Source organism: Corythoichthys intestinalis, chromosome 5, assembly GCF_030265065.1.
Source record: "Corythoichthys intestinalis isolate RoL2023-P3 chromosome 5, ASM3026506v1, whole genome shotgun sequence".
In the NCBI taxonomy this organism is placed as follows: Eukaryota; Metazoa; Chordata; class Actinopteri; order Syngnathiformes; family Syngnathidae; genus Corythoichthys; species Corythoichthys intestinalis.
In genome coordinates this window covers 38,178,337-38,192,934 of record NC_080399.1, presented here as the reverse complement: position 1 = coordinate 38,192,934, position 14,598 = coordinate 38,178,337, and the positions used below count along the sequence as shown (strand labels likewise).

General features: G+C 38.1%; 3 protein-coding genes and 1 long non-coding RNA gene across 4 annotated transcripts; 3 read left to right on the top strand and 1 right to left on the bottom strand.

Annotated features, from left to right (window-relative positions):
• Positions 1-4,813: 4,813 nt before the first annotated feature.
• LOC130915656 (uncharacterized) lies at positions 4,814-8,053 on the top strand. Its single transcript, XR_009063115.1, has 5 exons — positions 4,814-5,000; positions 6,776-6,869; positions 6,973-7,019; positions 7,166-7,336; positions 7,651-8,053. It is a non-coding gene; the product is annotated as an uncharacterized LOC130915656 (long non-coding RNA).
• Positions 6,785-12,560, bottom strand: anapc13 (anaphase promoting complex subunit 13). The gene is made up of 4 exons (XM_057835617.1): positions 12,155-12,560; positions 10,110-11,960; positions 9,109-10,032; positions 6,785-7,331 (listed from the first exon to the last, which is right to left on the bottom strand). Exons 1-2 carry the CDS (start codon positions 12,251-12,253, stop codon positions 11,835-11,837), a joined length of 225 nt encoding a protein of 74 aa, XP_057691600.1. The 5' UTR covers positions 12,254-12,560; the 3' UTR covers positions 6,785-7,331; positions 9,109-10,032; positions 10,110-11,834.
• LOC130916638 (lathosterol oxidase-like) lies at positions 9,444-11,420 on the top strand. Its single transcript, XM_057837511.1, has 5 exons — positions 9,444-9,768; positions 9,884-10,016; positions 10,130-10,230; positions 10,958-11,086; positions 11,172-11,420. Exons 1-5 carry the CDS (start codon positions 9,559-9,561, stop codon positions 11,418-11,420), a joined length of 822 nt encoding a protein of 273 aa, XP_057693494.1. The 5' UTR covers positions 9,444-9,558.
• On the top strand, positions 12,190-14,114 carry LOC130915653 (piercer of microtubule wall 2 protein-like). Its single transcript, XM_057835616.1, has 2 exons — positions 12,190-12,672; positions 13,290-14,114. The coding sequence occupies exons 1-2, from the start codon at positions 12,603-12,605 to the stop codon at positions 13,631-13,633; spliced, it is 414 nt and encodes a 137-aa protein (XP_057691599.1). The 5' UTR covers positions 12,190-12,602; the 3' UTR covers positions 13,634-14,114.
• The last annotated feature ends 484 nt before the right edge of the window (positions 14,115-14,598 follow it).

Sequence of the window (14,598 nt, the reverse complement as noted above, 5' to 3'; positions counted from 1 at the left end):
CCAAAACTGTTTTTTTAAATAATTATGTTTATTCACAACAATGCAAAGACAAATATACAAACATGGGGTGAACAGTTCACACACAGTTGCCAAAATTACCCCAAAAATAATAAAAAAAGAATAAATAAAGTTTTTTTTGTTTAGTGTTTTTGTTTGTTTTGTTTTTCAATTACAAGTTGTATTGCTTGCAAAGTCTCTTGGTTCTTATGGCGTTGGGGTTCGAACTTCAAAAAGAAACAAACAAATTGTTCAGATTTGCAAAAACGTTGATTTACAAACTTTACACTGTGAACATGGACTTTTGCCCACATTAACATAAAATTTATTATGACACACATTCTATATATTTCTATTTCTTCGAGGTTGTACGGGCCAAACAAAAGATGTCTAACATGATTTTGAATGAACACTCAACTTGTAGTTGTTCATGTCAACCCAAAATATGTGAGTGTAAGTACAAATGCCAAAACAAATGGGAAAGTTTCCTCTGCGTTTGCACAATAACAACAATGGATCAATATTATTTCAAAATAAAAATTATTATTCTTGTTTTTTTTTTTTTTTATTACAAAATGAAAACTGGGGTTATTTTGAAATTGTTGTTACATCTGATGTCATAAAAAGCTGCACACGGCACAGGCAGATGAAGGCGCTACTTGGCCCCGCCCATTTGCACACAGTTGCACTGTTGCAGTAGTTGACTCAAAGGCGCTCGTGCGTCCGCGTCGTGAGCAAAACAAAACGGACAAGAGGCGATTGTTGAGAGTAGAGGTACTCCATCAAGGAACGTGTGCAGTGGGAAAATACCACACTCGTTCACATGGCGCTTGTGTTTACTTGTGTAGTATGTGTAGAGAGGTGTGCATTTCTCAAGGGTGACTAATGTTTACCCGATGCGATGCCACTTGAAAACAGCATTCGTAGTAACGCTCAAAAGCCACCCAAAAATGAAATGCCAGAGAATGTCTCTCAGGTCTTCTTTGACGAAACTGTTTTGATACTCCCCACTCCTTTCCAATAATGTCAAGTCATGCTACCATGAGCCAAACCCATTCTTCCTGTACTTGTGATCCAAAACAGTGATGGGCATAATGTGGCTTGCAAGCTTCACATGGACCCCTTTATTCTTTAATCTAGTATTGAAAGGACTAATATTCCTGTATTATAAATTACAAAAAGTGGTTAAATCGACTATTTATATGTTATTGAATAATTACTGTGTTTCGGTTAATGTACCCTCTCTGGACTGGTTGAACAATGCAATGCGATCTGGATCGATACATCAATCGATACATCTCTTGTATCGACTTGAAAAGTTGCAGACTATGTAATTTTGACAAATATGTAATTTTCCAAAATTCGATACGTATTGTCATTAAATTGGCGATTTATTACCCTAGTTTAATGTAAAGTAACAGCAAGCAATCTGGATCGATACGTCAGTTGGTTAAGCAGCAATCCATTCATTGTTTTATCTTACTTATCGCTTATATTCAAATCGACTGAAATGCAAAACATCGATCAAAATCATTATCTTTTAGCATACTTATAGCATTATGTTAAAAAGAATCACAGGTCTGAAACAATAAACAATATTGGATTGGTATCGCGCCGGTATGCATGCTGGGTTACAAATCAATGTACAACACTTTAGCCTTATGCGCATGGGCTGGTCACAGCTTAGCACAGCAGCTGTGCTGAGAGTGCCCTCTAGATGTCTCAAAACTAAAATGCTTGGAATTCGTTAAATGAGGTCAACAAGCCCGCGTGCATGTGAGATTTTATTATGGCACTTTGGAGACTACATATAAACTCATCACATATAACTACTGCGTCACAAGACAGAAATAATAACAATGAAAAGTAACTAAACACGTAATTATGAACTTATGAAGTAAATAGTATAGCTAACTTAAGCAGTGTTTCTAAACACCTTTACACACAGTTTAGTGTAATGTTTTTCAGTTAAGTGTGTGAAAATTGACAATTTATTTTTTTTTATATCTCACACAGCTTTCAGGCCATTTAGTGTAAAACTGCAAATGCTGCATTTATTTGTGTGAAATGTTCAATTTAACAGACAAGTTGTTTACACATTTTTTGAAACACTAGCTATTGTTACTGTATTGTGCTTGTCTGCTCTTTAAATTGGCAGTTAATTTTGGGTAATATGCCAAACGGTACTTGAGCCACATTGTTAGTCTGAGGCACTTTAATCTGTTAAAACTCTTTGCTGTATAATACAGACAATTTATTTTATTTTAATTTTATATGAGCTAATTGTTAAATAAAATTTTAAAACTCTTTTGTTAAGTATTAATTCATTCACACATCATGCATTTCATCTTAAAACAAATTTTAAGTCAATTATAGTATTTTCCTAGATTTTTTTTTCCTGTAGAGCAACTTTATTCATCCCGAGGGAAATGTGATTAATCATGATTAATCACACAGTTCACATATGATTAACTAGATTAAATTTTTTTAATCGTTTGACAGCACTAATATATATATATATGCAAAAGCCCAGCAATATGCATCTTTGCATTGCCATGTCCTCGTGCATGAAGTCCTCAGTCGTAGTGACGAAAACCCGTCAGCAGGGGGTGCTGCTGAGTGGTAATGAATGAGGAAATAGAGGGATATATTGGGAGCCATGTTCTGGGCTGGAATTTGGTCAGTGATGCAGCTCTTGGATGATTCTGGACATATTGCATCTTTTGAAAGCTTATTTTCCAAACATATTCGGATTTATAAAAAGCAATATCAAAATCTTATCAAAGCAATACCCCAGTCGATTATTAAGATGTCTTATAATATGTTTCAAATGAAGCTAGAGTCAACACATCCTTCACTTTTGGTGAATAGACACAATATCAATTATTCTAAATTACCAAATGTCAAAATTCGGAAAATTTTTGTGGACGAAATGTACCCATTTTCTTGGAACAGAACTTCAGTTATGCAATTTTTTCCTAAGAAAGATGTTGAATTTATGAGATCCAAATTCTTTAAATTTCCAAAGGCAAAGGAAGTCCATTATAAAATTATTAACAAAGAATTTTTAAGGCTCCGTTTTAATTTGGACCACAACAACTATTTCTGTAATAAAGACATTGAAACGACTGGCCATTTATTTTTTGATTGTAAATTTGTTCATGCATTCTGGAAAAGTCTGTATTACTGGTGATTTCCTAAATTGGCAAATTTATCTAGTTTCACAAAAGAAAATGTTTTATATGGTATCTCTGTATTAAAGCCATCGCACGACCTAGCCATCAAAGCAATTATAATTCATGGAAAATTTTTCATACATCAGAACAAATATTTCAAATTTATACCAAATTTGACTATTTTTCACAAAGAATTGTGTCATTATTTTTCTTCTTTGAAATATATGAAGGGGGAAAATGCTTTGAAACTGTGTGAAATTGTTGAGGAACTTGACCCAAGAATTCTTTTTTTTTTCTTTCATATTTCTCTTTTTTATTTTACAGTTATGTGTGATTGTAATTTCTGATGTTGTATTAATGATTGTTCATTGGGCTTGTCTGTTACGTTTAAAGTTGTTTAACATTGTACCGTGCCACTTACTGTATGTTGTCATGTTTGTTGTAATTTAAAAAAGAAAAGAAAAGAAAAAAGGTCACGTTCTGGGCCACCCACCTCAAGATGTAAGGAAATGGAGGGAACTTGATAATAACTTTCAGGTTTGAGGAGAGTGTTCCGGCAATGCCCAATAGACCCTACCCACCGACGTCACAAAACCACGTGCTCGCTGTATGGTTCCGCCCACTTGTCCGTCATTTTGTCTCTGTATTAGCATTGGTTTCAATTGATCGAGGAATTTAAAATGCATTTCATGGATGACCCGGTGCTTTCTGATGCCGTAAACTCACTGGATGTGTTGCATAAAAGGCGTTATGTGGAAAAGCTTCGTTCTATACAGTCGCCAGATCCATATTTGATGCCCAAATCGATGTTTTTCGACCCACTGTCTTCGCCCTGTCTGCCTGACATCTGCTACGCTGATATTTACAATTATCTTGTCCACACAAAATCAGCCTATTCTCACGAAAATTTGAAAAACTTAAAGAGCTTGGAGGCTTATAAATACTTCGTTGCTGGTTGGGTGAAACAGGTCCTCGTCCACGAAAATTCGGCAGGAATCTATCTTGTGCTTGGAAAGGTGAGTTACGAAATTTTCAATTCAAAATCTTTTGTTATTGCTAACATCCACTGTCAAGTCTAATGTATTTCATGTCGTTTGTCAATGGAGTTAAGGCTTTTAATGTTTATATGGTTTAGCGATAGCACTCTCACTACATACATACGTGTATGTTGTCGGCGATTACCCTAGCAATGATCTTAATTGTGGTTATTTGTCAGCCCAAAACCCTCTAAGTATATCTTAAATGCATCTTACCGGATATAAAATGACTACTACATAGTCCGTGGTGATTTTTTGGTGCCCAGTTTTCACGTCGAATTGCAGCCGTTCATTTTGCTCTCCTCTTTGGATCCCTTGGAATACGGTAAAACTTCAAGTCTCTCCTTCCATCTTCTCTGTTAGTGCAACCAACAGCCACACACGCCTTCACCATTTTGATTATTAATGTTAAGGAGCAGAAAAAGACGCCGTAAATAGGAGGAATGTACGTAGCCGTAACAGGTTAACACTATGTTTTGACGGACAATTGGGCGGTACCATTCAGGAGAGCGGAGTTGTGACGTCACGTGAGTAGGGATCCCATTTCACCCCTTAACCCTTCCCCTCCGTTTTGCGCGTTCACGTGTAGGAGTAGAGCTGTCCCAATTCACGCTCATGTGCAGGGGTAGGGGTAAGGGGGAGGGCTTTGTACCCCTCCACACAGAGGGCTACGATCAGGGCCATATGGCTTCGACTAGCATCACTCCAAACAGAGGGTTACGCGAAATTTCCCAGAGTACAACGCGAACCATTTTAAAAATGGCGGAATAAAAGAAAGAAGTACACAAATGTAAGTAGCCCTATTTTTGCCATAATTTAACTGTTTTAACCGTATTATGTTGTGATAACTGATGTATTGTGTGAGTTTGACATGGTCGCAATGTGTAATTGTTTTCTGCTATAAATGCAAATGGGAGCAATCGCCATTTATTACATAAGTAAGGAATCAATGCATGTGAAGGGGATGGGAAAAGTCAAAAAAACAACACAGTTGTCATTTTTTAAAATTCACAAGCAATGTAGTGGGTCAACCATCAAGAAGTTACTTTTGAGTGACGTGTACGTCATTTCGCTACCTACAGTTGTGGTCAAAAGTTTACATACACTTGTGAAGAACATAATGTCATGGCTCTCTTGAGTTTCCAGTTATTTCTACAACTCCGATTTTTCTCCGATAGAGTGATTGGAACAGATACTTCTTTGTCACAAAAAACATTCATGAAGTTTGGTTCTTTTATGACTTTATTATGGGTTAACAGAAAAAGTGATCAAATCTGCTGGGTCAAAAATATACATACATGGATCTGAAAAAGCGAATCATTGACTTGAACAAGTCAGGAAAGTCACATGGAGCCATTTCAAAGCAGCTGCAGGTCCCAAGAGCAACAGTGCAAACAATTGTTTGTAAGTATAAAGTGCATGGCACTGTTTTGTCACTGCCACGATCAGGAAGAAAACGCAAGCTATCACCTGCTGCTGAGAGAAAATTGGTCAGGAGGGTGAAGATTCAACCGAGAATCAACAAAAAGCAGATCTGCCAAGAATTAGAAGCTGCTGGAACACAGGCGTCAGTGTCCACAGTCAACTGTGTTTTGCATCTCCATGGACTGAGAGGCTGCCGTGCAAGAAGGAAGCCCTTGCTCCAAAAGCGGCACCTTAAGGCTCGACTGACGTTTGCTGCTGATCACATGGACAAAGAAAGGACCTTCTGGAGGAAGGTTCTGTGGTCAGACGATACAAAAAATCGAGCTGTTTGGCCACAATGCCCAGCAATATGTTTGGAGGAGAAAAGGTGAGGCCTTTAACCCCAAGTACACCATGCCTACCATCAAGCACGGTGGTGGTAGTATTATGCTGTGGGGCTGTTTTGCTGCCAATGGAACTGGTGCTATACAGAGAGTAAATGGGATAATGAAGAAGGAGGATTACCTTCAAATTCTTCAAGATAACCTAACGTCATCAGCCCGAAGATTGGGTCTTGGGCGCAGTTGGGTGTTCCAACAGGACAATGACTCCAAACACACATCAAAAGTGGTAATGGAATGGCTAAATCAGGTTAGAATTAAGGTTTTCGAATGGCCTTCCCAAAGTCCTGACTTAAACCCCATTGAGAACTTGTGGACAATGCTGAAGAAACAAGTCCATGTCAGAAAGCCATCAAATTTAACTGAACTGCACCAATTCTGTCAAGAGGAGTGGTCAAAGATTCAACCAGAAGCTTGCCAGAAGCTTGTGGATGGCTACCAAAAGCGCCTAATTGAAGTGAAAATGGCCAAGGGACATGTTACCAAATATTAGCGCTGCTGTATGTATATTTTTGACCCAGCAGATTTGATCACTTTTTTCTGTTCACCCATAATTAAGTCATAAAAGAACCAAACTTCATGAATGTTTTTTGTGACAAAGAAGTATCTGTTCCAATCACTCTATAAGAGAAAAATCAGAGTTGTAGAAATAACTGGAAACTCAAGAGAGCCATGACATTATGTTCTTCACAAGTGTAGGTAAACTTTTGACCACAACTGTATTATCACAAGTATTCATAATCGTGAATGTGATTCACAGGGACTCAAGCACAAACAAAGAGCCTGATCAGGTTTCGCGCCGAAAACGAAGATCGCTTTCTAAAGTCCAAAGCCTTGGCCAAACAACAGTTGGAGTGAGTAATTACCTCCGCCAAGGAGGTTATGTTTTTGCCAGAGTTTGTTTGTTAGTTAGCAGCATTACCAAATCATACGTTATCCCTCGTATTTACAACACAGGAAGCTGATCAAGGAGCTGGGGCTGCAGGAGAAGGTCTCCAAAAAATGTGAGAATCTAAAAAAAGAAGTACATGGTAAACAAAAAATAATGCCCTTTAAGTAGATGAATACTATATGCTCTTGAAATATCGTCAGTGAGAAATGAAATGCATTCATAATTGTCATGGAGTTTTAATTGTCTTGCTTCCTACAGGAGCTGAAAACTCCTTCCTCTGGGGGTGGGACTGATGAAGGCCAGGAGACCGTCACAACGTGGCAATATTATGAAGACATGCACGAGGTGCTGGGAGGAAGGACATCAATGGACCCTCCGATCTTGGTGGATGCATTTGCAGAGGAGGATGCCATCATCAGACGTGCTTTGGTACACATACAGCCATATATTATTTATGTATCTATTTGGTCTTTCATGTTTAATGGTAAATGGTGTTACACTTATATAGCGCTTTTCCACCTTTCAAGGCGCTCAAAGCGCTTTACACTATCTCACCATCCACCTACTGGTGACGCAGCACCAGGAGCAACGTGGGGTTCAGTGTCTTAATGTTAATGTACATGGTATGTTAAAATACATACATGTATTATACACACAGCCACCACTCCCTCATTCCTTAACACCTTTTTTGTTAATGAATTACAGTGCATGCTATAATGTCATGTTGTGTCTTGTTCCCCTAGAACGTTGCTGAGCCCAGCACTCCGATGCGCCATGCACCTTCGCTGTTCCTGCTCTGGTCACCCCACCATCTCGTTCTCTTTTTGGCCATGTTTGATGGACAATCTTTTCATCTTAAATGTGAGATGATTGCACTGTTGCCTGTTTATATTCACTTTTTTTATTGATTGCACTGTTGTCTTATGTTCATTTCTTTATGTGTTTATATTCATACTGTTTATTGTCCGTAGTTGCACCGCACACTTTACATCAGACACTTTAAGCTGTAATTTGCACTATTTCTATTTTTTCATTATTTCTGAAAAGAAGCTGCTTTACCAGTCTGTAATGTGAGTAGCCTAATAAAAGAAATAAAGGAAAAAAGTTTGTGAGCATGAATATCACATCAACATCATATGAACGACTGGAACGGATATTAGTATGAAGAGCATGTTTTCTTGTTAATTACTACATTTACACTGAAAACGCAATTATAAATGTCTAACGAATGAAAATAGGTTGATTTACCTTAACTGAATAAAATACCTCGAACACCACAGTGACAACATTGAAGGTCAGTCAAAATCATTTCTTACACTTGAATCCATGTATCCTATGATTGCCTGTCTGTATTTGTAATTCTTTGTCGCCTCAGCATTATTAAAGCATCCAGTGGAGTATCGCAATACAACTAGCAATAATATGTTAAGTCCACAACTGCTTATATCAGTATCGGTTTGATATAGGATTTTGGAGTTGGATAACATCGAGATGTCGGCTAAAAAGTCATCGGACAACTCTAAACTGAAGCCCTGAATTCAACAATCATGCATGTTTACCGACTCTTTACTGAACCTTCATATCCGCAGAAAAAACCTACAAACTCAAAAATCGAATTTGGAGACTTTTAAAAATAAAATGAAATCCTTGCGTAAATTACGTAAAAATAGAATTCTAAAATTTTTACCAATATGAATGTTAATTTATAAATTGAAAAGGTTCTCTATTATTTGCCACCTAACATCTACGTAGAAGGAAATAAAACACAAAGTTGAACTGACTTTTCAATTTGTTTGCATTTTGTTTTGATGATTGTTACTTCTGTCTTACTTACTTGTTACTTTTTTTTTTTTTTTTGGTCCGAATAACTCAAGGACTTGATGATGTTAATAGGAAAACAAGTGGTCTTGTTCACTTTTTCATGAATGCATGGAATTATTTCAAGGTATGTTTAGTTAGGATGTGTTGCAGAAATTTGACACGTTGTTATTGAGATATACTACATTTTGAAAAATACTTTCGCTCCTCCAAGCAAAACCACACAACACTATCAGAGACGAAGGGAAATGGCAAAAGGGTCTGGTGAAATAGGACCCTACAACTCCAAGACGGCAAAATACAGTCCACCATGAAATATGTTTCTGATCAAAAAATGGGAGGTAACGTGTTTTTTGGATAAAACACTTGTTTAGATTACTTACCGTGTGTCTATACTTGCAGCAAATCATAGCCGACATCATAAAAGAATAATCTGATCTTGAATATTAGCTTAGCATGCCGGTTTCTTGTTTCAGCTCCAGAATGTGTCTGTGAATCCCTCCAACACACTTGTGCCACATGTCTGCAAGGGGGAAAAAAAACCAATGACAGGCTAAGGTCATTTTACTAAATGTTTATATTAAGATTCAGTCCAAAGTACTCTGTGGGGCAGTTTGCTGGATACTGCGTGTCGTTTTATGAGGAAATTTCACTGGTAAATTTGAGCAGAAAGAGGGGGAAAACTACTTTTTATGAATTGTTCATAGCTGGCCTCAGTTGAAACTGGTAAGTTCTGCATAACAACCATGAAAATTACTTTTTGAATGTGTTGATGCCAATTTCCGGGTCTCTAAAGCAGCATTTTGCTTCTCATTTTAACACCGTTAAGTGGCATGGATCACGTGCTGAAAGTTGCAGACAATTATATCTTCACTCCATATGTTTACCCGGCATCATGGCCCGAGGACTGGGCTCTACGTCAATTGATCAGCCTGAGCATGCTGACCAACCTGGGAGCACAAGTGGTTTACATGCTCTTTGGTGCACTGAATTTCTACTGCATCTTTGACCACAGGCTGATGAAACATCCACAGTTCCTTAAGGTGGGTTGTAGAAAACATCAACTCTTAATACTTTTTTATCACAGCTGATGCAAAGGCAAAACCTCTTTAATTTGATGTATTCTTTTTTTTTTTTTTTTTTTAAATCCAATGATAGAACCAGGTGAGTAAAGAGATCCAACTTGCAACCACCTCCCTCTTCTGGATGAGTTTTCCCACAGTGGCGCTTTTCTTTCTGGAGATCAGGGGACACAGCAAACTTTTTGATGACATCAGTCAATCTCCTCAGGGTGAGAGCCCATTTCACTAAAGAAGAGAAATTTTGTAACATTTGTAAAAAAAAAAAAAAAAAACATATATAAATACAAACTTCATCCTAATACCCAAGTACTTTGTGTGTCAGGCTGGCCTGGAGTGTTCTTGAGCATTGCTGGATTGTTGTTGTTCACTGACCTGTGCATCTACTGGATACACCGCTGCATGCATCATAGAAGCATTTATAAGGCAGGTTATAATACGTCACTCGTCTAAACAAGTTAATAACTTGAAAGACCATTTTCTAACCAATTTGGCTTGTAATTAACATAGAGGTGTAGTTTTACTCTCAGTCGTTTGAATTATAATCCAATGTAGCATTTGAAGATCTGAAGATAAAAAGTGGGTGGATAAAGCTTTAGCAAAAGTACAAGCTCAGTTCCATTGACCCACAACAGATTTCCTAACATGCATTCAAAAGATTTTGCTTCAGTCCAGATCCAGAGATTCCTGACGGTCACAATGCTGATAGGAAATGTTTCAAAATGATTTATGATGGTCTCCCAATTCAGACCCAAAAGGAGGTGTTAAAACAGATGTGTGCACTTTCAGAACCCACTTGAAATCAAAATAGATGGGTTTCACACTGTCTTAGAAAGTAGTGAACCATACAGTAGCCTAGTAACAGAGGGGTGGAAAAGCTCACTTTTAAGAAATTTCTTTTTGCTTGTCATGAGACTGTTTCCCTTGTCTTGGACCAACTTGATGTGCTCCTCTCATTTTAAATAAACTGTACACAGAATACAAAAACAGTACACGAAATTAGTTATCAATGGTTCAGTTCTGGCTGGAAATCTGTTATTGTAAACATGTACATCAGCATCTTACTTTTCCTCACAGCTTTCAAAATATAAGATGACTGAACCATATTGTGCCTTATTTACCGCCTAAGATTTTTTTTTTTTACTGTCATCAGTACCTCCACAAGCAGCATCATTTATTCAAGATCCCTTCACCGTTTGCGAGTCACGCCTTCCACCCACTCGACGGCTTCCTGCAGAGTTTACCCTACCACATTTACCCTTTCATCTTCCCGCTCCACAAGGTGATTCATCCAATGAGGGTAACTCATATTATATGAAAATACAAATTCCCAGATTGTGGTAAATCATATACTTGGAATATTTCAGGTTGTCTACTTGTCCCTTTTCATCTTTGTAAATATCTGGACCATTTCCATTCACGACGGGGACTACCGCATCCCTGGCCCCTTGATAAGCATTATAAACGGTGCCGCCCATCATGTGGATCATCACCTCTTTTTCAACTACAACTATGGGCAATACTTCACTTTCTGGGATCGTCTGGGAGGCTCCTACAGACATCCTTCAGTCCTCCAAGAGAATGGACCACATGCCCTTATTCGCAAGTTTGCATAGGCACAGCAATTAAGCAGTATAGCATTCTATAGAAATCTTGGGATACATGATGGAAATCTTTTGTGTGAGTGTTGTATAGATGCTCATAAGGCATGAGTTCATTGTTTTAATGTATGCGTGATCTTGCACAGGATAAACAACTGATACAAGTCCTTTCAAATTTTGTTCCCTTTAAATTAAAACACAATGGCTGTCTTATTTTGAATTTTAATTATACCAAAGACACTACATAAACATTTGATATTTACACGCCAAGCTTTGTCTTCGTACACAGAAAGGAATATAACTTCAGATAACTGAAGAGATTAACGTAGAAACGCGACACTAGCAAGTGGTCATGAGACCATAAGTCTCCATATTGCAAGTAAGACACAAAGCAAAACTGTGAATGTACTGGTGTACCCAGCTCGTGATTTAACTCCCTGTGTTTGGAGTGTTTTCGTGGAGACACTGCAGGCCAAGGTCTGTCCACTTCATCTCTTGTTCCTTCACGGACTCTGTGGAGCCCCCGTTGTCCTGTTCAGCCTCAGGAAGTTCACCCTGATTAAAAAAAAAAAGAGGGGAAAATGGATTACTGGAATCAAATTACTAGTAGTAGGCATCCAAGACATATTTCCTCCTGAACATAACATTTAAAACGTAAGCATTCGTCTTGAGAAATTTGACATTTATTTTTGACTCTGTACAATGTCCCATACTTACTTTGTTGGGTAAAATACATGAATTTGACTTACCAACGGGATGGTGACGTCTTCATAAGGCAGTCTGTCTTCCCTCCAGGCATCATCAGTGAGATCCAAAACTCGACCGTCTCGTTGAATTTCACTATCCATCGTCAGAACAAGTCCTGCTTTAAACTTGACGGAACTGCTCCTTGGAATTTTTGAGTGTATTTTTGACGTGTGACCCAATAATAATACTTAAATAAATGTAAAAAAATAAAAAATAGGACGGGTTCTTCAGCAGAGTTCGAGAGTGGTGCGTTTATGTGAGTCACTGGCCGACGCGTGGTGATGACGTATTTGACGCCTACAAATGTAAAAGTGCCAGTAGTTAGATGTAAACGTTCATCAAATCAAATTTTAAAGCGTTTAACCCATTTCCCAAAAATTCGGAGGAGTGGTAATTTGATTTGACCGTATAAACTGAAAGCTTTACAAGCCTTTGTGTTTACTGGTCGCTATGGAAACTAAACAGGACTGCGAACTGCAGACGAACGACGACGCGAGATCGGAGGATTGCCGTTTCAGCGGTACGTTATTCAAATTATTATTATTCATCTTGAGTTTAGAAGCAAATTCACTATTTCTACTTTTTTTGTTTTCTAGTAAGGCCCCTCAAATATTTTCAACGCTAAATCGCTCTGATTGTTTAGGGGGGGGAATAAAAACTACTACTCCAATAACACCATTCAAACTTTGTATTGATTTTTTGACTTGACAAGAAGTACACAGACTATATATAATTAATTCACAACGACCCCCCCCCCCCTTTTTTTTTTCCTCGCTAAGAATCGTCAACACGATTCAAAATGGCGTCATCTGTTCATATAGCACAATGACAAAGACACGTTAAATTGTGAAACGTCATCATTCAACTCGTTGTGCAAAATGGCAAGTTTCCTCTGTAATACAGCTTTGATTAAAATCTGTTGACTAATGTAATTTAGGAAATGAAAGCCAAATTACCTCTCAAATATAATGGCATCTCGAACCTGTGAGGATGGAAGTGAAGTCAGTTGTTCCCAACAATACAGAGGGACCTTTTCTGATTGTATTGCATTGTTTGTACTGACAGCACAGGTATTTGTCGAACTATATCAACTGGTCTTAATTCTGTGGAATGCTCAAATGTTTTTTTTTTCAATAGTCAGCACTTCAGAGATGTCAGGCCTGAATCAAGAACAAACAGGAAACGCACAAACGGGCCTCAACCCTGGAAACCCCATTTTTTCCTGCAACAACACTTCATCTTTAAAGGGTGTAGCTCCAACTCCGTGGGCCAAACCTCAGAATCCTCTTTTCAGGACCACCTCCAATGACTACGGCTTGTACCCTCCCACTGCTGAGACTACACCATGTATATTTTTCCCTAAATCACAGAAATTCACCAACAAACTGATCATGTGTGGGATGTACCAAGACAATTGCTTCAACACGACCCTTGACCGCAGTAGGGTGTATGACTTTCCCAATTTACAACACACTATCTGAAATTGTGGTCATAATGGCTATTAATTCTTGATTCACTATGAAACTTGATTCTATGTAAAGTTTGGATAAAACAATGTGGCAAATCACTACTTTAAATTTGTGTTATCTGATCAAAATTAAAGGCATGCATACATGTCTCAGATTATGTTCTCCTATTTTCATTAACTCGTTTACAGCCATTGATGAAAGTCTAATCCCTTTTGAACTGGGAGGGCTGGCAACCATCATTGGAAAAATAGGTCTATACGCATCAATGGCAGCCAAAGATTTAATCACATAAGGCTTTCACTTGGCTGCATATTGTGGTCTTGCTCAAGTCATGAAATGAAAACTGATGATTCCATTAAAAGTGAGAAATTTAAATCTGTTATCTGTTTCCTCCATTTGCCCCATAGATGCTTGGTGCCTGTCCAAATAATTAGCAGGTAATTACATAACAGATATTTCACTATTGCTCAAATTATAAAATTGTTCTATTTCTGCCATCTTTATTTTTCCTGTAAATTTCCCTGTGGAGCTCTGCAATACTATCCATAAAAAAAAATGATGTTACAGGTGTTGCCATGTACTTGGCTAAGTAGTTGTGTGCAGTGGTGACAAGCATTCCGTGTGGGCCTGCATGTTTGAACTACCACTGATAAGACTCTTGAACTGATGCTGGGCTATAGTCGGGCTCATATAAAGCATGTAAAATTGGTTGGCTGCCAATTACATACGAATGTACCTATCCCTTTATTGGGCACACATTTACCACACTGGTCGCCATTGATGGTGGTAGACGTCCACTCCATTTTGACTGGGTGGCATTGAAAGACGAGCATTTACTGCCAGTTTTCAAAGTTGAAATTGGACATCTATCGTCGTCAAATGTCAGGCAATGAGTTATTCATTCATTCATTCATCTTCGAGTGACTAATCCCTGCAAGAGTCGCAGGGGTGCTGGAACCTGTCCCAGCCAACTATGG